Genomic DNA, 22,796 nt, shown 5'->3' with positions numbered 1-22,796 from the left:
AATCCATTCAAATGGCTGCAGACAGAATCACTGGGCCTGCAATGCTGAGATATTGCATCAGATGTTACGACAGAACCTTCCTGACGTGAAATGATCTGTAATTATTATATATTATTATGGAGCATGGCTCATTTATTAAATCCATTGCTCATATGAGATATGTGTGGTAGCTGGCTAAAGACTGGATGCATTCCAATATTTTTTTACTGCACAACTGCCCAAGTGAGCAAACTTTATCCCATGGAGACCGTTAGGAGAAAAGAAACAAAGCAACTTAAGACACTACATTCCAGCACTGGTTGTGTAAAGAAGCTTTTATAATAGGTCTTTAATGTCAACAATTATCTATGCTTTTCCTATGCTGACTCTGATGACTGTTTAAGTATTGTGTTCCTTTGCCTTCATGACTATAATAAATGGGAATTCAAGTCTAATTTCGTCTGTAGCTTGACTTTGTATGGTCTTCTTTACAGTTTTTCACTGTTGCTAAAACCCGTTTTTCAAAACAATAACAGCTTTCTCAAAACTGCACACAGACAACTGAAAACCTCACACACAAAATGCTAAACCTGACACTCCCTTTGCAAGATGACTCTTTGCTATCAAATCTCTTAACTGTTCACAAAATGGAACTCGTGTTTTCATTTGGTACACACAGCCATATTTTCAAAACACACACACATACATTCATTTAGTACACACAGCTAAGCATTTGCTGCACACTACCAAGCATTTACAGCACACAGAAGTGCAAAATTGAAAACACAATCATCGAATCACACCATATGAATGACAATGACTCATTAAGCCATTTATCCTTTTGTAAAATGTATCAGTGTAGGCCTACATTTTTCATAGTCAAACATAAAACAGCAATACCGTTGTTCTCACAAACCATATTTGCAATTTCAGTCTTGACATAAAATTGTATACAAAATGCTTACAGTTTTCCTCAATTGCTTACACACATTTTTTACAGTAAAGCATGCCTTGTATTCTCAAAACTCTAAACACAAATCCCAAAACAACGAACAAAAAATGCAAAACCCTTTATATCTCCTGGAAAATGCTACTTTGCTTTCAAAAAATATTGAAAGTGTGTTTTCTTCCTCCACAGTGTGGTTCTCTTTCAGTCCTGCAAAATACAAATACTGTGAGCACACTATATTCTATTGATACAGTATTACAGTACACAAGGCAAACAGATTTCGTACTTGTTCTCCATCCTGAAGGTTCGAATGAAAAACCATGAAAACATGGTCTACCACAGCGGCCCAAATCTCATTAGAGATGACCATTCTCCTTCTTCTTTCTCCTCCTCCTCCTCCTTCTTCACCTTGTCCTCATTCTCTTCCTCCTCCTTGTCCTCCTCTTCCTTCTCTCTGTCCTCCTACTCCTCCTCCTTCTTGTCCTCCTCTTCCTTCTCTTTGCCCTCTTCCTCCTCTCTCTCTTACCCCTCTCCTTCTATGGTTGTCGATCTTTTCAAAGTTTTCAATAGTTTACCAAACAAAACAGAGGCTCAAGACACTTTTATGGTGCAGTCCTCACTGCAAATTGGTCAAAAGACCTGAAAGTTTAGAGATTTGACTATTTGTGCCTTGCAGGTTGATGCTTTGAGATTTTACTTGAAAATTGTGTGCAACAACAGACCTTTGTGTACAGTGTTTTGACAACAACGTGATGTGTAATTGAAATCAGTGTGTTCACAAGGAAAATCAGAGTCTAATGCAGATAAGGGAGTCTTAAGTATTTCCCTCTTGGGGCGAGCGATTGATACATGACGTGAAGGTTGTGCAGATTGTGCCGAATTTTCGCTTTTTACTGCTTAGCAATAGTGAAAAACTGTAATGTGGTAGACGCTACTATTGATCTATGACAATGATTACTGCGCACCGATAACAGGTGGAACTAAAGATATTTCTTTATTTACCATAATGTATATTACATACCAGGTGTGCAACACAAGATTGGGGAGCAACTAGTTTCATCTAAACGTAACATGCCAGTGATGCTAGTCATTTCATCCTGTTGCCTACAATAGTCTGGGGCAGACATCAGCACCATGGACAGCGCTCACCCTCCAATCGGGGGCCTCATGAGCTAGTAGCTCTTTTGATCACAACCCATAAAAGGCATTGCAATGCACACATGCGTTTCAACCATTGCACACATGCACACAGTTCACATGGCCTAGTACCCTTTCTCAACAGCCAGGCCAGTGATATTGGCCATAAAAAAGCTTTGTGTCTTTGGCTTACAACTGTATTTCTGAAAATGCCACTACCCGGTGCCACTATTGATGCTCCTTGTAAGATATTCAAATCCATGTAGATATTAAGGGCAATGAGGTGAGCCATTAAGTTACACAATGTATAACCTCAGCAAAACTCAAGTACGTACATTTCAGTGCTGCAGAAAGGAAATAGATACTCGAATTGCTTTCAGAAATGACTCCTTTTAATGGTATTCAGAACAACATAATGATTCTGAGGAGGCAGACACTGAAGAAACTGAATTTTCATTGGTAATTTATGTACAGACTTTGACGACGGTATGAATCAAGATAAACGATACAAAGAACTTTCAGATTTACTGATAATATGAAATACAGAAAACAGTGAAATATCACCTGTATTTCAACTCAAGGACAAACCATCAATGAAATTACACCAATACGATGATTTTGCCATTCAAATATCCACACATGGTCATGAAACTACATCATCAATATCTCTCATAAATTCATCAGTACTTTTTCTCTCTTTTTTTTGTAAAATAATGTTTAATTTCTGTACAAGTAAAAGCGTAAAAATGTCTGAACAGCCTAACACTGGACCCAACATCATCCTGGTCCCTCGGGTTTTCAGCTGGTAGAGCGATGACTGAGCGCGTCGTACGGCATGGACAGGCCGATGTTGTAGTTGTAGCCGGACGACTCCACGTAGTTGGACCGACAGATGGGCAGGACGTTGTCCTGAACTGTAGCGTCCACTGAGAAATCATAGAGGCTGATGACTCCACGGTGTCTGAAATAGGGAAGGAAAAAGACAAGTGTGCTTTTTGGTCACCCACACTCTCACAGCTACAATGCCATCACAGGACACCACAAGGGGACACTCCTTTCGGAAGTGGAAAACAGTGGAAGAGGGTGTTATGCTGACATCTAGAGGAAAAGTTTTTTTCTGCAGGCACATAATAGAGGGGGTATGGGTTTAATTCAGTTGAATTATCAAATTGAACAAGGTTCCAAAAGCAAAGGTGGTCTACTACAGCATCTCTGGGCAGCTCAGCTTACCTTCGATGAGCGGTGAGGTCATCGTCTGTGATGCAGGCCCCCCGAGGAGACTTCTCGTCAGGAATGTTGGCTGTCACCAGGGTGCTCGCATCAAACCATATGTGCCGCACAGGGTGCCTGTTCACCACACATGAGCAGAGAGACAGGCACACACACACACACACACACCTCTGTGTAATACACACAAAAGCCAACAAAAAGTATAAAATAGTCCATCTAATACTATTATTTATAATATTTTCATAACTAATCCAGAAATATTCTGTTAGTGAATCAACCTCAAGTGAGAAAGGCAGTTTCTTCAGCCTTCGGTAACTGAAATAAGCCATAGCTCTTCAGCATGGATACAGATATCACCATTATTTACCTAACATCTTTGGTAAAAGGCAGTTAATACAGCAACAAGATATGTTTTATATTTTTATTTACAGTATTGTTTACTGATTATCCATCTATAGTGTACTTATTGTGACAAATGACTGACATTCAGTTTCTGTGACTTTTAAGCACTGACACAAGTGTCCATTCTCATGTGTTTAAATCACCACTGAGACTGTCAGTCAGCCTTACATAATCATCGTCATCATAATCATTTATGTAAGACCTTTTGGTAAAAGGCAGGTAACATATCAACAGTACAGGTGCTTTATGGATAACTGATATTGATTGATACTGATATTTCCAGTATTGTTCCCAGGTTATTCACATTAACGTTCTTCGTTATTCCATCTTAGTGTCAGGTGTTGTGTCTTTTACACCCTGATGTGGCCATTGGCAGGTGTTTCATTACAGTCAGGACCCTGTGTGTAAGCCCCTTCGTCATTTCAACACGTTTTTGTAAAGGGCAGGTACTACAGCAACAGTATGTTATGTTTATATCCATTTCTTATATGTGATGATGTGTCAGTGGCAGGTGTGGTGGCTTGTAACCCCTTTTCCAGATGTGGCCAGTGTCAGGTGTTTCATTAGTGCCCGGGCCCCAGGAGTAGCCCCCTCCTCTCACCTGTTGTGCATCTCCCACAGCTTGGCTGCCATGCGCATCTCCCACACACACACCAGGCCCTCGCCGCCCCCGCTCACCAGCTTCCACTCGTCCCCCTGCACTGCTGTCACCCCCAGGTGGTGGGCGTACAGAGAGGCCACGGAGAGGCCAGAGCGCAGGTCAAACACCCGGACCCTGACAGGGAGAGAGAAGGGGGGTGGGGTGGGGTGGGGGAGAAAGGGAGAGAAAAGGAAAGACATGGAGGTAAAGAGGGAGGGGGAGAAGATGGGAGAGAGAGGGAAAGAGACACCTGTTATCACAAGAGGGTTATCACAACCACACTGACAACACAGGCGGTTTAAAAACATTCCTTCCACATGGGGATAAACCGTAAGGACTGTCTAGTGACATGACATCATCAGCTAATGCCATGCAATAAGGTTCAAATTGAATCCTACACTAGTTAGTGAAAGGATCTGGAAAGTAAGGATAGTATAAAATCCTACAACCTTAACAATCTGTGCTGACAAGAGCATTTCATTACCTATTCATCCACACACGATATAATGTACATGTACTGATATTAAACTTAGCTGGCTGTCTATATATAAATATGGTTTAAGGTGTCTAGGGATCAATATGGCTCAAGTGAGGGGCTTTGAACATGGAGGGAAAGGTTTGGTGATCTCTTAAAATAGCTTAACATGTAAACAGAACATAATACTGTACTTCGAAACAGCCTGAGTATGATAAGGCAGCCATGTAAAATCGTCACAAACTCAACCGCCTTGAGAAAAGTCTTTCAAGTTATTTGTTCTCAGCGTCGACTTTCAGCCATCACAGTTACGTGCAGTATATGCTCAGACAACAAATTTACAAGATATCAGATTAATATGAAATATGCACACTTTATCAAATCTAGTCACTTAGCTTAATTGCATCTTCACAGGGGCTGAGGCTTACACAGCCTGAAGAACAATGCCCCCTTAATTACCAGGAGGAGAAACAGATTCTTTCAAAAAGAGTTATACGAGCCACAAATTCCCAATGGAGTCTCCTTCCATCTGCTCTGGGCTTTAATTTTCTTAAACAGGGGAGCCAGCAGCCAGAGGACGACACCCTGCAGATGGCCCTACTTAGTTCATTAACCAAAATCAAATTTGCTCTGTGGCAGAAGATTCACTTTGGGCGTCGGGCTATTTAAATGCACTAGGAGTGCCTCAGCTTTAACAGGCTTTGGGTTTCACTGAGTCTTGTTGGTGTGTAAAGTGTCTAGATCCGGTTAACCTTTTTTAAAGAAAGGGGGCATTTCAATTGTAACAACTGTGTGTGTGTGTGTGTGTGTGTGTGTGTGTGTGGGGGGTAACCGAAAACCGATTCCACTAAACAGCCAGTTAGTAAACATGTTTCAATTAATCAGCATGCTGACTCTTATCATACCAAAGAGCATTCTTGAAAAAGTAAGACCCTATAAAAAAAACTACAGAGAAGAACAAGCAAGAACTATAGAGAGAGGAATTACTACATATACCAAATGGACAATGTCTCTTTCTACTGAACAAAGTTGATACACAGTCTTGAGAATTGCTTCCAAACTAAATGGCAAGTTGTGTTAAACATTGAGACTTGTCTTACACTGACCACTTAAAGTCTATACGAACATCTAAAGGATAGGCAGGTTAGTGACTTGTTATGCCTCTGAATGTATGGACGTGGCATGGGCACAGGACGGGGCACAGCATGGCAAACTGCCCTCTCCACGATGCCTCTGTGCTCACGCAGTCGCCCTGTTTACTCAGATGGGCTGGCAGAGAGCTGCCACGTCCCTGCAAGGTCTCATCAGGACATAATCACTCTGCTTGCTGTCTGGTAACTGGGGAGAACGGGCCTGGAACCGTGCAGAGGAGGGGAAGAGGACAGACCCATTAAGGCCTTGGCCTCAGGCCACCCTAATGGACCTCCAGACACCAACTTCCCATTCGCTCCCCCTATCCTCAACTCCCCACCCCAACCCCAACCCTTCCTGCTTTTGCCTCCTGGCGCAGGGGAGAAGATCAGATGAGGCCAGGCGACCCGGGCCGAGCTGTCAGCTGCCTTAGCGTTAGCGCTAAGCCAACAACTTCATCACCAGAGCGACAGGAGTCTAGTGAGGTGTGAGGTAGAAGTCTACTTTCAGCCACGGCAAAGTGTCTGACAGGCACAGTGCTCTGATTTAGGCCAGCTGGGCACAACGTTCAAAAACAAAAAAACAAGAAAAACATGAAAGAGAAAAAGAGAAAAAGAGAGGGGAAAAAGGCACAGCTGGAGTTGATCTATTTAAAGCAGCCAAGCTTCTCTCTACCTGCCAAATGATGTTCTCACACCAACCGCCACAGGGGCAGATGAGAGAAGCTTCTTTCTTTCTCTCTATCTATCTCTCTCCTTTGTTTAAATCCTTCTATTTATGCAGGTCAGATCACAGATGTGGGGCAAGAGAGAGAGAGAGAAAGAACAAGAAAGAGAGAGAGGAGGAAAATACTCGCTCTGTCTGCAGAACAAACAGCCCCCAGGTGTAAAACAGAACATAATTTAACGCTCAGTCTGGATCTACAGTCTAGACGGACACACACGGATGCTTAACACACAAACATACATACATATGCAGGCACACCACACACACACACACACTGCTGCTCATAGTATTTGATAAGATTTTACAGCAACAGCAACAACATTTTGTTGATCATCATGACACAAATCTCTCTAAAGTCTCCCTTGAATTTCTTTCATTTTTGATGTAGGTGAATTGAGACAGACTGGCACAGAGGGAAATCTGAATTAGGCATGGAATTGTTGGCACGTAACAAACATTCTGAGATATCTGAGATAAGTAATTACTCACTTACAAAATAAACGTGTAAGGTCAGTAACAAAAATGTAATTATTGTAATGACAAGAATGATAACTGTGACAATTTTTCATGACTGTCCTTAGAAAAAAAACAGGTCGATTTTATTAAAGCAATACTTTGCACCGCTTCAGTCCCCCATTGGCGTGTATCCCTTCTATAACCTATCCTTACTCTTAATGCACTAGTGCAGATTTTCATATTGCCATGTTTATGAACTACATACGTCTGAATGGTGCTGTGAAGTGTGTATGAGCCATTCGTGTGAGAAATTGGTGATATTAACTGTATATGAGCCATACGTGTGAGTGTCTGAAGCTATGAAGTGTATATGAGCCATACGTGTGAGTGATTGATGCAATTAACTGTATATGAACCATACGTGTGAGTGATTGGTGATATTAACTGTATATGAGCCATAAGTGTGAGTGATTGGTGATAATAACTGTATATGAGCCATACGTGTGAGTGATTGGTGATAATAACTGTATATGAGCCATACGTGTGAGTGATTGGTGCTATGAAGTGTATATGAGCCATACGTGTGAGTGATTGGTGCTATGAAGTGTATATGAGCCATACGTGTGAGTGATTGGTGCTATGAAGTGTATATGAGCCATACGTGTGAGTGATTGGTGCTATGACGTGTGAGTGATTGGTGCTATGAAGTGTATATGAGCCATACGTGTGAGTGATTTTTGCTATGAAGTGTATATGAGCCATAAGTGTGAGTGATTGGTGATAATAACTGTATATGAGCCATACGTGTGAGTGATTGGTGCTATGAAGTGTATATGAGCCATACGTGTGAGTGATTGGTGCTATGAAGGGTATATGAGCCATAAGTGTGAGTGATTGGTGATAATAACTGTATATGAGCCATACGTGTGAGTGATTTTTGCTATGAAGTGTATATGAACCATACGGGTGAGTGATTGGTGCTCTGACGTGTGCCATACGTGTGAGTGATTGTTGCTATGAAGTGTATAGGAGCCATACGTGTGAGTGATTGGTGACATTAACTATATGAGCCATAAGTGTGAGTGATTGGTGATAATAACTGTATATGAGCCATACGTGTGAGTGATTGGTGCTATGAAGGGTATATGAGACATACGTGTGAGTGTCTGGTGCTATGAAGTGTATATGAGACATACGTGTGAGTGATTGTTGCTATGAAGTGTATATGAGACATACGTGTGAGTGATTGGTGCTATGAAGTGTATATGAGCCATACGTGTGAGTGATTGGTGATAATAACTGTATATGAGCCATACGTGTGAGTGATTGTTGCTATGAAGTGTATATGAGCCATACGTGTGAGTGATTGTTGCTATGAAGTGTATATGAGATAAACGTGTGAGTGTCTGGTGCTATGAAGTGTATATGAGACATACGTGTGAGTGATTGTTGCTATGAAGTGTATATGAGCCATAAGTGTGAGTGATTTGTGATAATAACTGTATATGAGCCATACGTGTGAGTGATTGGTGCTATGAAGTGTATATGAGCCATACATGTGAGTGATTGGTGCTATGAAGTGTATATGAGCCATACGTGTGAGTGTCTGGTGCAATGAAGTGTATATGAGACATACGTGTGAGTGATTGCTGATATTAACTGTATATGAGCCATACGTGTGAGTGATTGGTGATATTAAATGTCGAGTCATGCGTGTGATGATTGTTGCCGGATAACTGTGGTGCTTGTACCTCCTGTCTTTATTGCCACACACCAGCAGGTTAGGGGGGCCATCTCTAAGGTTTATGCAGGTGAAATCTCCGGCTGAGTTTCCAACAGTGGCCGCCAGCTTCCCCGTCTCTAGACTGTACACCTGGATCTGGGGGGCATGAGGGAGGAGTAGGAGGAGGAGGGCAGAAGGAGGGAGGAGGAGGGGAGGACGGGAGGAGGGGAGGAGGAGGGAGGAAAGACATCAGTAGGCCCTAATACATGTGCCAATGTGATCAGAACAGTTTATCGTATCGTATTCGCGTGTAGGTGTGAACATTTTCAAGGGAAACGGCTCTTGTCGTTACGTGTTTACATGTGCAAAATGTGAACCGTTTACATTGCCTCGGGCATGTGCAAAGACCACGGAGATGTGCTCCCACCTGGTTTGTTTACTAACAACATCAACGTGGATCCGCATCGTGCACAGGCAGTGTAGTGGCTTAAAGTTCCCTTCTTTCTATCAGCATATAGTTCTTAATATTTTCTTTGAATAACCACTCCCAGATGGAAAGAAAACGAGTCTACTCGTGGATGTGTTTCAACAACGGTAGAAAACTGTGTTTGCTCCGTCTTTTACTGAACTCATAATTATTTGACAGTGGTATTAGTTACAGTTGAGACACCCGAAATAACTTGCATGCGCAGCAATCCTGAGACGTGATTTTTAGTTTGCACATGAATACTAACGTCTTCTTTGATCCCAGGAAATTTGAGCACACAACCCATCTCCCTTACGGAGATATTGGCGAAAGTTGTTTTACCTACTTCATTGCAAACGTCTAGTTTTGCAAACGTGTCTAGTTTTTGTGCAGTAGTGAATAGAGTCTCAGTCTACTACACCATACATAGCATATCATGTTTGTAGAAAATGATTAAGGTGCAACAAATGGCAATAAGCATATTTAAATTAAATGATTCACATTGCAAGTAAAATGGTGCGGCTGGAGCAGATACAGGGAGGGACAACGGTGACGCAGTTTGGATGAAGCGACAAACGTTTATGTGCTGTAACAAACAGTGTTAACCAGTATGTGAGTAACGTGGGTTTTATTAAAACAGCGGAGCATTTTACTCCCTCGCATTCTCTCTACAAACTTCCATATAGACGCGGGATCAGCAGAGGAAAATCTACTTTCCTTTTGGGAGTAACCAGGCCAGTCGTTCCCACGACTACAGCACCTTGCGAAACGAATTATATGCGTTCCAGCAACAAGTGCTGCGAGTGAGCGCTCCTTCAGTGCAGCAGGGCGCGTTATAAAAGCCAGGCGCTCTCGCCTGAATCCTGACACTGTAGATGCTATTTTATTCCTGCATAGTGCTAAGACAAATTGCAAGCAGATGAAACTGCCTGTGTTATTTTGTTTCGTTAGGCTATTAGTTATATTTTAGAACAGCCATTGTAGCCTACCACTCGTGGAATAAGGAATTTCAAAGAGATGATGGAGTGATTTGACTCAGAAGTGACATTGGGCATTGGCAGCGCAGATGTTCAGAACAAGTTAAACTTCTAGCTCAGTAACATCAACAGCTAAAAAAGAAGGTAAGAAAAATAGTCGGAAAACTTTGATTTGCAAGGGAAGCAGGCAAGTGTTGGGGTTGTTACAGTATATAGCCTACAATGTGGTGAAATTTCGGAATTAATAGGCTCCAGTGGCGTTTCCCAAATATGCTTTCTTTCATTTTGCAAAAAACAGTAGGCTATATTACCATATTAAAATGGTGTACCAAATTGCGTTTTATTACTGATAAAAAAATTGTAGGCCTACTAGCCTATTGGATCAGTCTCCTTTCAAGAACAGGCAAGAACTTTCTAGCCTCTAACTTTCTAGCCTCCTGTCACCGTCTCCCCCCAGTCACGCACCGACTCCCCCATGACACATCGGCCTGATTTGACACGGCCTTTTCTGAGCCGAACGATCGTGGTAAACCACCTCTCTCGAAAGGCTCAGACGATCGGCGGAAAAACAAACAGTTCACATCTAGACCCCTTATACATGAGGCAATTGTAACACGTTCGCGAGTTTCTATCGATGCAGACGCGACGTAACAGCTTTACATTGACGCATGTATAAGGGGCTAGTGCTTTAGATCCACCAGGCTCAGGTTGCTTGATCTGAGATCTAAGAGGACGGAAGCAACACATCACCAATACCAATACTGGTGCGTACCATACTCAGGTAGATTCATCCAAAAGGGTTTGGAGATTGTGCAGGAGGGAAGCCAAATATCACTAATACTTATGTACTAGGCTCGGGATGTTTCTTCCAAAACGTCGGTAAGACGGAGGTGGAAGGAAGCAAAACATCACTGGTTCTAATGCAGCAAGCTTAGCTTAGGGTAGTTCTGCGCAAAGGCCTTTGAGATTAAAGGGAAGGGGGACAAAACAGAATTAGTACTGACACACCATGCTTAGTGTGGTTCATCCTAAAGTGCTGTCAGCCAGGATATCTCAGGATACAAAGATATGCTGAAGAAACGTGCAAAACACAAAGAGGGAGGGAGTGTGAAAGCCAGCACCCCACAGCAGACATCAAAAGCACAGCGATGAGCGGGTCACCTCCCAAAATCCTTCCAGACATACAAAGGCAGCCGCTGATCACAGAGCCTCGCCCTTTTAAGGCCTAATGTGCACAAGAGTATAATAGAATTTTGTTTTGCAAAGCAGAGAATTATACTAAATGGGCTTCCATAGGTGTGAAGTGTTGCTCACCCCCCTGCAGCCATTATTCACCTCTGCACACAGCGCAGCTGAGAACATTCTAGAGGCACAAAAGAGGCACAGGGCTTCAATGGGGAACCGGCTCAGGTTCCTTCAAAAGATGCAGCCTAATTACTCACATCGCTCGAATACACCAGCTTTTGGAAAAATAACTGGTAAATTGGACGTCTACTTTTATCCGTCCTCTCCAAATTGTCAAAACAAAATAATGAATAATTTAAGAGCTTAAAAAAAAAGACTGAACAAAGACGAGGGAGTGGACAGACATGCATGATGTAAGGATTGAGCGCCTGCCAGCTGTTTTAGTGTCTGTGGTTCAGGCCAGACAGATTTAATTGCGGGCTCCCCTCAAGCGCGCCAAAATCTCCAAGGCCACTTCGGCATGACTGCATGAGGGGATTTATGATTTTTTTTCTCTCTCTCTCTCTCTCTAGGAAGGTAGATGAGCAAACACAACAGAGAATGTTTTTTGCTATTTGATTAAAAAGATCAGTAACCTAGTTTAGTTATTTACACCTGTTCCGAAATTGAATGGCTTAAATGAAGGGTTTAGACTCTGACTGGAAAGAATCTTTCCTGTTTGTTTCTCTCTTTTCTGCATAAGCAATCTTACTATTCAATGCTATTCTATAATGTACAAAAGTGTTCAATTCCCTTGAAGGTCATAAAGGATTTCACAATGCCACTTATGTGACCGTAACCAATCATTAGGATCTACCTATTAGTGGCTAAAGGAGAGATCTCCTCCTGGTTGTACAAATCACTCTGTCTAAGAGTCATCAGCCAGGATGTGAAATAACAGGGAATGAAGACACCATGTGATTGAAATACTTAGGTGAAGTTAGTACTTTTGGTGTCCAATTAAAATCCATCGGTCCATAACAATAAAGTGGAAGTTGCATCGCACCAAACTGACGCTTTGTAGAAAAGGCTGTCCCCTTCCAAGCATCTGAGGAAGGTATTAACTGGTGAAGTAGGCCACCACAGTCCGGGCATAACCCCAAAGGTTCAGTGGTTGTAATTTGGGTGGACCTAAGCTTTCTTGCCAATCCTGATAGAACTACATGTGGCATATATCTAACACTGCCAATGCCTCAAGAAACACCATCCCAATCGTGAAATTTGGCAGTAGCAACACTGCCAGAAATATGGCAGTAGCAGATATTTTCTCATCCGCAGGAACTTGGAAACTTGTGAGAATGAAATAAATTCTACACAATATCACAAGAAAACCTGTTGCAGTCTGTTTGGAAACTAAGGCTTGGGAGAGGTATTATCTTCCAGTAGGCACAAGGAACACTGGAGTGGAATTCTGGAACATTTGAGAAAGGTTTTAGAACACAAATAACTCATTTAGCCTTATATATACTACAGCATATGTGTTAACAATGAAAATACTGATGGGAAAAATATGTAATGTGTAAATTTGCTAAACCGGAAACTTTCAGGGAGGTTGAATGAAGCCACTGTGGATTCTAAACAAAACACTTTGAAAAGAAATTTGACATATGGAAAAGATTGGACATATAATTTGAGCAAAAATGTAAATGATCAAAAAGCTGAACTCTGCATCTTTGCATACAGAAAGATCTGAAGATTCCAATTACCCCAGAGGCCGTCTGTCTGAGACGTCTGTCATCATCTCCAAATCAGAATAGGAGAGGTGAGAACATCCTTTCAGGGATAATGCATCTTACACACTGCTGTCCCTAAACCTTAAGCCTGAGGCATATACACCTCCAACAGAGGGACCAGAGAGTGTGAGACACACACACACACAAATACATATAGAGAGGGAGAGAGAGAGAGAGAGAGAGCGCGAGAGAGAGCAGGAGAGTGTGGGGAGAAGAGAGAGCAGGGGATAGACACAAAGAGCGGGGGAGACTGTAATCATCGAAAAATGGAACAAAAAAAGACAAAAACAGACACAACAGACAGATGCAAGGAAGCAGAAAGTTAAAAACAAAACAAAGTGAACAACCGGTCTGCCTGTACCAAAGACATAGGAGTTTGCTTTCTATTCTGACACTTAAGACAAAACTAAAAGAATCACTTTTCTGCCTGCCTGCCACATACGGAACACAGTGCAACTAGTGCAAGCGCCATGACGACATCATTCGTCTATCCGCTGCCTTTTATTCACATTACATTACACATTTAGTAATTTAGCAGACGCTTTTATCCAACACGACGTACACGGGAGAGAACAATTGAGCTACGAGCAATAGACACCTAGTGTAACATTTAAAAAAATGCAGGAATGTAACTGTTGTGCAGGTTAAGTACTAGTATCTTCTGCACACCACAACGCGTGTGCAAAACAACAGCTGCCAACGCATGCAGACGTGCCGCCATGTCAGCGCAGTCTTCATTCCAGCGCAGCACCTGCGCAGTGGGCCTCAACCTTCACCCCTCTTCTCCTGCTGCACCTCCCGTCTCCTGATGGCAACACGCTACAAGGAGCAGTAAGGTGCAAATGAGCACCATGACTCACACTTCCTCGCAAGAAAAACTCCCTGGCTGCCAGCCCGTGTTATTTGACAGGTTTTAATTAGGCATATGTCATCTCGTTAAACATCATATAAACACCTCGGTTTTCAGCGACCCCCTGAGCTGGCAAACGCTGCTTCCCTTTCACAGTAGGAATATGCTGTTGTTTCGTGCCATGTTTATAAGTGTGCTGTAAATCTGGTAGACGTAAGAACACAGGCAGTCAGGCTTGGAGTGACACCTTCCTGCACAGCCTGGAGGAGAAGCAGGGGAACATATTGACTGTGATGAGCTTCGTGGAGAGGCCAACCCAGGGAGAAAAACTGAGACTGAAGCAGGGAGGGGAGCTATTGGAGTTCAAACGCAAATGCATGGCACCCGCCATGGCAGAGATTCAGACGCCAGGAAGCATGTGTACATCAACCACTGTTTGTGTGAGTGTGTCTTTGTGAGTGTGTCTTTGTGTGTGTGTGTGTGTGTGTGTGTGTGTGTGAGAGAGACAGGATGTGTATGTGAGACAGGATGTGTGTTTGTGTGTGTATGTCCACTGTGTGTGTGTGTGTAGGTCCGGCGTGTGCGTTTGTGTGTGTGCGAGAGAGAGCGAGAGAGAGAGAGACTAAGTGTGTGTGTGTGTGTGTGTGTGTGTGATGCCAGGCTTAGTAATGAGAGTGTCCTAATGGAGGTGATGTCAGTGGAGCAGTAGTGCCAGGATGCTGTTTTATGAAGAAAGTGTGCCATCTGTAGCCATCACATGCCCATTCATCTCTGTCATCAGCCGCTCACTCTCACAGATAACTCGGCCCTCAGACCTCGAGCTCGGCCAGTTAAGGACACAGTGAGATGAGATGAGATGCGCTTTTTTAAATGGGGAACTCAGCAGTCTCATGACGGCCCCTCCACTCCCACTCCCACTTCATAGGCAAAATGAAAAGCACTGGATCAATAGTCAGACACACCTTCCATGTCTTAAAGACACAATCATCTTGAGTATGTAAAATCATATTTCAAGTACACTAAGTAGTATGTTAGTAAAATGTGTCAGGTAATCTATTCTAATATAAGTTGTCTGATACAGTTAGAGCCCAGGTGACAAGTGTGTGACCTCTATGGTAAAGGCTTTCATTGTCCACAGTTCGAATATAATTACTATAGTCAGTGAAGTAGTAAACGTTATCGACCATCTAAACACTATCGACCATCACTTTGTACTGTGAGTGCGTTATCTTTATTACCTCCAGCAAGGAGGTTATGCGATCGGGTCCGTTAATTAATTAATTTATTTGTCCGTCTGTTTGTCTGTCTGTCTGTCTGTCTGTCTGTGGACAAGATTACTCAGAAACTACTGGGCGGATCTTTCTGAAATGTTCACAAGAGGTGGATCTTGGTCCTGGGACATCCCCATTAAAATTTCAGGATGATCCGGATCTTTGTTTTCACACCTAAAGTGACATTTCTCGAAAACCAATGACCGGATTTTAATGAAATTTACAAATAATGTAGACTTTGGGCTATTGTTCAGATGAACGTTTTAGATCTTGCTTTACTATCAACATTTACCCTTGCTGGAGGTCAGAAATCTCGGATTGCTCTTGTTCTTCATTAGTTCTGGTGTATTCATGAAAGTCTTATTAGGGTCAATGACATTTTATAATGAAAACGATATCCTTCAGAAAACACTTTAAATCATATATAGATGGATAGTGAAAGACAGCACATGTTAAGCACATTGAATGAGACTAACATTATTTCACCAGTCTTAACATATGCAGTGCAACAACACTTGAACTGATGACTTAATGGCCAATCGGTTGCTAAGTAGCCCCAGGAGGAATGCGGAGATGTATTTTGGGATCACCCTAAACACGGAGGGAATTTGTCTGGCCTGAGTTGTTTTGTAGCGAGGGTATCAACAGAGTGATTTAAGACACAGGCAAGCCACAGGAGTATTTTCAAAATACCAGGTCTCTGAGGAAAATCAATCTGATTGAAGCTAAATAAAGCTTTAAGCTTCAATAAGGAGCGCTCTCCCGAGATGCTGCAGAACTCTGAGGGATCTCTAAAATCACTCGCAGCCTCTCTGTGCATGGCGACTGTGCTCCTATCAGATCAGCTGTTTTTAAAATAACTATTCCCACTATGTCACTTATTAAACGAAGGTAAGTGTACGTGTATGTGTGTCTGTGTGTGTATAAATCCTCTGGTGAACTGAATCCCAGTCTCTTTGTACACGGGGGTCTGAGTGTGTGTAATGTGTAACGGCTCTGGAGAGATTTTCTAGCATTTTGTGTAGGTTTAATGGAGATGAGAAGGCCTGCCACTTGTGTTCCTCACAATTCCCACTAACCCACCTATTATTTTATGTTTGCGTGTGTGTCCATGTACGATGTGTCTGGGGAGATTTCTCTTACATGAGGGAGTTGTGTGGAGATTAGTGAGGGACTGTTTTGCTTTTGAAGTCCTTGTTCACCTAACCCACCTAGTTCCCTCATCATCCATGGCCCTGCTGCAGATCTTGACTCCCATGGTTGTGTGAGTGTGTGTGTGTGTGTGTGTGTGTGTGTGTACATAGTCTTTGGAGATTTTTCTGTTTTCAGAAGTGTTATGTGGAGATAAGAGAGGGACTGTTTTGCTTTTAAAGAGCCTGTTTCCATCACCAACCTTATTTCCTCCATCGTTCATGGCCCAGCCGCAGCTCTTGACCCCCATGGCCGCCTGCGTGTCACTGACGTCCAGGCAGGTGACTGGATGGCCGTAAACAGAGTGGAGGACCTTCTGGTCCTGCCCAGGCTCCAGGAGATAGACGCTCTCACTGGCTGAAGCCACTGCCATCAGAGATTCCTGCCTGCCCGGCACCAGACTCAGGTGATCCACCTGTGAGCATGAAAAAAGAGTCCAGACTCCAGCAAATACATCCCTTACTCTGGCATACTATAACTGGAAATGGCATATTGCCAGTGTATATCACTAAATGATACATCACCACTGTACACTAGATATGGTATCTTCCCAATTAATGCTACTGGATATAGAATTTGTTTTATAATAACCCATTATTATGGGTTCTGTGTAGGATCCCATAGAATCATAAAAAAAGGGGACTGCATTGTTGCGCTCTGTGAATGTGGTTGAATGCTCTGCCCAAGAAAGGAAGAGGAAAATCTTGTGCATTATTCCAAAAAGCACTGCTGACTACTCACAGGTTTGGGCAGGTGGGTCATGCAGAGGGTCTTCCAGTAGCCCTTGTCGTCCGGGGAGTCCACGCGTATGTCTGCCCCACAGGCGGTGGCCACGCTGGGGTGGTCTGGGCTCAGCACCAGGTTATTGACCCTCTGGAGGTGCTGGAGGTGGTGGATGGGTTCGGATCCAGTCTCTATGCTCCATACATCCACCGATCCTTTGAAGGCAGAGAGAGGATATACTGGGCAACTGTGTACACAAGTAACAATACAGACAAATGGGGCTACTGGGAAAGGGAAGGGAGAAAGATGATATAAAGCAGTGGTTCTTAACCTTTTGGGAGGTACTGAACCCTGCAAGCTTAATCAGTGCATTCGCTGAACCCTTCGTAATTTGAAAAATAAAATATGATTTCTTCAAAACGACATTGCTAGTGTGAACCGGGCTATACTGTGTGTGTCTTGACCCCTGCTGAACCCCTGAGAGTGGCTCAACGAACCCCTGGGGTTCGATCGAACCCAGGTTAAGAACCACTGATATAAAGGATATGAAACTGGATATAATGGCCAATTATGCTGTACACTGGTAACAGTGGAGACAGATGCCCACACATATTTCTTTTCTTTTCAAAGGTGCAATGTGTTGTTTTCTGTCGCAAAATAACTTAATTACTACATTGGCCCATACTGCTAACACTGCAAACTGTTAGGTGTGAAAACAGTCTGTTCTGGTATAATGATGCTTATTTCCTTATTGTTTTGAAGCTGAAGTATAGTTTTTGTTGGCAAACCTACATCTCCTATTTTGAGTTACAACTAGACTTCTATTATTGTATTGCCTTATATTACAACATGAATTTACTTATATATCTATTTGACTGGATCAAATGATGGATTTGGTTTTGTACAGCGATGGCTGTAGACATGGATATGCTTTGTACTTTTTCACTGTTTAACCTAAATATGAATGATTTGTATGGTGTTCTGATGTTTCTGGATATTAACCAAGCTTTTCTGGCGGGTTCCAAGGCTGCAATGGAAAGACTAGTTTATAGATGGTCCACCAACACAGGGAATGATCAGCATACTCACATAATGAAAATAATCAGATGTAAATGCACTGGTAAATAGGCAATGTAAATAATAGTCGAAAAAACACTGATGGGTGAAATGGCTGTGTAATTTCCATGCGAAAGAACTGATTATAACTAAACGGTTATTCGCTCATTATCCTTTCCTTTCTTGTGTATTTTCCCAGCAGCATTCTGAATAAAAGAAAGTCATAGGGCCACTGAATTCAATCAGCCAAAATAAGCTGCAATTAGTACGAGACATAAACCAGTGAGATTTCATATTAGCAGGATCTACCACTAGGACAGAGTGGCAGGACCTGGCTTGGCAGTCTTAGTGCTGTTTGATCACACGAGAATGAATTTAAATATATGAAGAATTGCGTGGTGTTGAAAATGACTAACACCAATCCAAATATAGGCCTTTTGTTAGATTTACAAAACAAAACCACATGAAATGAATTAAATCACATCCTATTGAAAGGAGCAATAATAGCACAAAACAGAATACATAAAAAAAACATCTGTGTGTCTACACAATACCAGAGCTGTGATAAGGTAGATCAACTGAGAGTGAGACATAAAAACAGCCAATAATAGTTAAACCACTGCTATGAGAACTCAAGAGAGTTGGCACTGCCACTGCATAGCCAGGTGACCTCAGACTGTTTCCAAATCCTCACATTTCCTTTCCTGTAAACACTGATGAAGGCCACTGCAACATCTCTTTCACAATATGCAGAGCCTCTACCCGCTTGTCAGTACCTTTACCCTCCTTACCATCTTCAAATGCAGCGGCTGCCACCATCTTGTTGACTTGGACATGACTGATGTGTCGATTAGGGACATCCGTGTTCGCGTGGGTCGGCCGAAAGTACGACGTCCCCAAATCCCAGTGCTGAGTGTCCCACAGACGGACATCACCTGAGGTGTACCTGCACAAGAAGGTAGACAGGATATCAAAGAGCTATCATATCGTTTCTGATTCACATCCATAAACTCGGATGCATTAGGACATTTTTGGGGTATTTATTAAAACAATTACTCAGACGATGTGTTAATGTATCAATGTTTATACCGTCAATGTCTACACAATGCACTCAATGGCAGAATCAATGTATTGCTCCAAAAAAAGGGGATCTGTGTAAATGTATGTGCTTTCTTTGAAGGGTAGTTTCACCATCTCCTTATATGTAAGAAAGGCTGTCTGTAGGTGTTTGTTTGCAGCACTGTTTAGCGGTCTCTTTCTAAACAGGAGCGGCTGTCTGTGCAAAGCTTGTTGTTTTTGTACTGGGGGATGCTTGTAGCAGCTGAGCCCCACTCAGCAGGTCTGGTCTGGGCTGAAGGAGGAGGCGTCTCTGTACCAGCTGCCGTGGGCTTCAGGATACCCTGCACTGGAAGGCGCTCAGGACTGGCACTGAGCTGCTGGAGGGAGCTGGGCGCTCTCGGGCTGCCAACTGCTACACGCTACCCACTGAGAGAGAGGAGGCTTTAATCTAGCACCCTCAGGCGATCTTTATCTTATTCCCAAAGGAAACCTTCAAGGCAATACTCCTTTATCTGGGGGTTAACTGGTTAGTCTTGACTATGAATAATACTATTTAGCCAAAAATGTAATATGGTGTGTTGTTCTAGATAATTTGACAAAACCCTCAATAGATGTATGTTAACTTCAGTACAACATCAACAGAAGCTGTCTTATATGTCTGCATATTCTACATAATCCAAAATTCCTACTGAACACTGTCCAGGAAAGTTATTTTGTCCATGCAAATGGAAAAACAAAAAGGTGAAGTATAAGGAGTAAAAAACATGTAACTTTAATACATCCACTTCATACTTACCCAGCAAATACATATCCACTGCAGCAGCTGACATCACATAGAATCTTTCCTAACTCAAACTGGAGATGACTGATGGATCCAACACGATTCTAATATTGAACATGAATAAGATTGGAACGGGTTTTACCAAGTGATCGTATTAATGGCGATTTGGACAGACGAATGTCTGTTTAAACAACACATGCAGCTCATCCTTTACCTTCCAGTTGGAGCACACTAGTTTTTCAGTGCTCCGACAATCCCGCAGACTACTCTTCCAGCAGGGGGAGTCAGAGACGTTCGCTTCGATGTGGTATCCCTCTTCCTGACACAGATTGTACCACAGCACTTCATCCTCTGCCAACACTTTCCAGGCTTTGCTTACCTTGGGCACGGATGGTGAAAGAATGACAGCTGGCTCATTAGCTGCAAGCTACACAGGGCTGACATTTTGTCTGCTTAACTAATTAATGTCTAGAATCTTTCAAAATATTTCAATATCCAAAGACGTTCACATAATTTCAATACCCACTATATAAGTACCTCTTACACATATCGCCACTCTATTTTTACGTCATCAGTTCGCTGTTAGTGTAGACCCCATCAGCTCAGCACATCATTCCCTTGCAAGTTTTACCTGTAAACCAAGTTTTACCTGTGCGCATCTTCCCAGCTCACATCGGTCAAGAAACTGGAAAATCTTCAGTGCCAACTCGTATGGCAGTTCCACATCAAAGAAGGGAATGTCATTAATGTCGTTCTGAGTAAAGAAGGGTACAAAGCAGGTGTGCCTTAATCAAGTTTTAAGCGATTCAACGTCTTTTATTATAGCCTACCTACGTGTCATTACCACCAGCATTATCAACCATAACAAATAACGTGCATCTTACCAAGTCTTGTATAAACTGATCGACAATTTTTTTCCCAGTATTAACTTTCTTCTGAGGTTGTTGATTAGAATGAAAGTTCGCGTGACCGTGCTGCCTTTTCCTTCGCGTCCTCTCCTCTTGAATTCTGTCACGCAAGGGACTGCTCCTTCCATCTAATAAGCCTTCTGCTATGGACACATATTGTGGTTGATGCTCTGCTCGCTCCTCTAAAGACCTGCACGGCGATGTGTCTTTAACCCCTCGAGCTTGGTATGAACTAATAGCACTGTCGTTTCCAGACAGATTTGAACAGTTTCCCGTTTCATCCTCCAATGGAAAAGGGCTTTTATAATTGTCTTTAAAATAAGTCGTTTTAGATAGAGTTACATTGCATTGAGCGCCGAGTACACCAGCACTATGCGACCCAGTGTTCTGAACTTGAGTCTTTTTCTCTAATTCCTTTTTCCAGCGCTCCTGGAAGTTCAGTAACTCGTCGTCATCCATAGTTATTTAAACTCCAGTTCTGATAATGTGTTTTTCACAGCAATTCATTCCTGCACTGTGTGCAGCACAAGAATGAAAACAAATGGACAGTGCCTTCCTATAAAAGTTCCGGGTGGACTAATGTTCTCACACAACACGTTCCACTGTAGTTACCAATATTAAGGTTACCCTAATACAAATACAATTAATTGACAAGTAAAACCTTATCAAAAATGCATCCATTTGTTACTGTGTCTGCGCAATAATAATTCATTGTTAACTTTCTTTTCTATTTAGGCATTGGACACAGCATATCAGACAAAAAAAAAAAGAGGGGGGGGGCAGGATAGGGCTTCAAGAGTTAATGATTACCCGTGTCTTTTGGGAGACGATGATGTAAACCCTCTACATCATGTGACACTTTAATGAATAATAGCCCACAGCACACAGAAACAAACCAAATGAGGACTTGATCAGAACAGACAGAATCGTTGTACAGACGAAGAGTGTGGAAGAAACACGGGAGTGGATATTCATTTCGGATAAGAATATGTGCTGCCTGCCAGTAGACCACGCGTTGCCAGTGATTTGCGGTTCGGTCTCTGCCTACAGATCCACAACATGCACGGGGACGCTTGCATCCCGCCTGAGGCGGATCGGAGACCAGTTCGAAAAAAAGCGCATGACAAGAGAAAAGGGCAGTGTGGAAAACATCAGGAGCAAAGGGCACACATTTAAACACTTTCACCTGATGTGCACGGCAATACAAGTCACCCTACTCATACTGTATGTCAGAAAGCGACATCTGTAGAAGCAACAGTTCAACCTACCTACGCATAATTGAAGCCAGCAACAGGTAAGCATCACTGGTGAGCTCAGTTTGAGTCCCAAAAGCCTATCACAGTGATAATATAGACCCTTATTCATGTTATATTCTAAATACAGCGCGTAACTAAAAGTTAAAATGTACTTTTATCTTCACCCAGATGTACCTGTATCAGGGGGAGCGCAGCTGTTGAGTTTTTACATAAGAGTAATGCGACTGTGGTACGCCACATGGACGCAATGGCTCTCAGTGGACTGGCATTGGACTGGCTCTCGATGTGGAATTCTGCGCAATATCTACATTGGCATGATCAATACCACGCTGACGTCATTCTCCCTTGGTGTTGGCTAAGGGACAATTTGACAAATATTTCTCAAGGTTTCCTTGTCATAGCACTGTTGAACAACCTCTTGTACAACCAATGTTAAATATTATGTGCACTATA

At 42.6% G+C, this 22,796-nt stretch overlaps 1 protein-coding gene across 1 annotated transcript; it reads right to left on the bottom strand.

Annotated features, from left to right (window-relative positions):
- Window positions 1–2,528: 2,528 nt before the first annotated feature.
- On the bottom strand, window positions 2,529–21,546 carry fbxw8 (F-box and WD repeat domain containing 8; the record flags this gene model as incomplete). Its single annotated transcript, XM_080852671.1, has 11 exons — window positions 2,529–3,026; window positions 3,296–3,412; window positions 4,299–4,472; window positions 8,877–9,004; window positions 16,763–16,975; window positions 17,302–17,498; window positions 19,131–19,285; window positions 20,195–20,283; window positions 20,394–20,558; window positions 20,829–20,933; window positions 21,064–21,546. 11 exons carry the CDS (start codon window positions 21,544–21,546, stop codon window positions 2,864–2,866), a joined length of 1,989 nt encoding a protein of 662 aa, XP_080708797.1. The 3' UTR covers window positions 2,529–2,863.
- Between the last annotated feature and the right edge of the window lie 1,250 nt (window positions 21,547–22,796).

This window comes from Sprattus sprattus, assembly GCF_963457725.1.
Source record: "Sprattus sprattus genome assembly, chromosome: 15".
Taxonomy (NCBI): domain Eukaryota; kingdom Metazoa; phylum Chordata; class Actinopteri; order Clupeiformes; family Clupeidae; genus Sprattus; species Sprattus sprattus.
The sequence above is the reverse complement of the archived record's forward strand: the minus strand, read 5'-3'. Positions and strand labels throughout refer to the sequence as shown.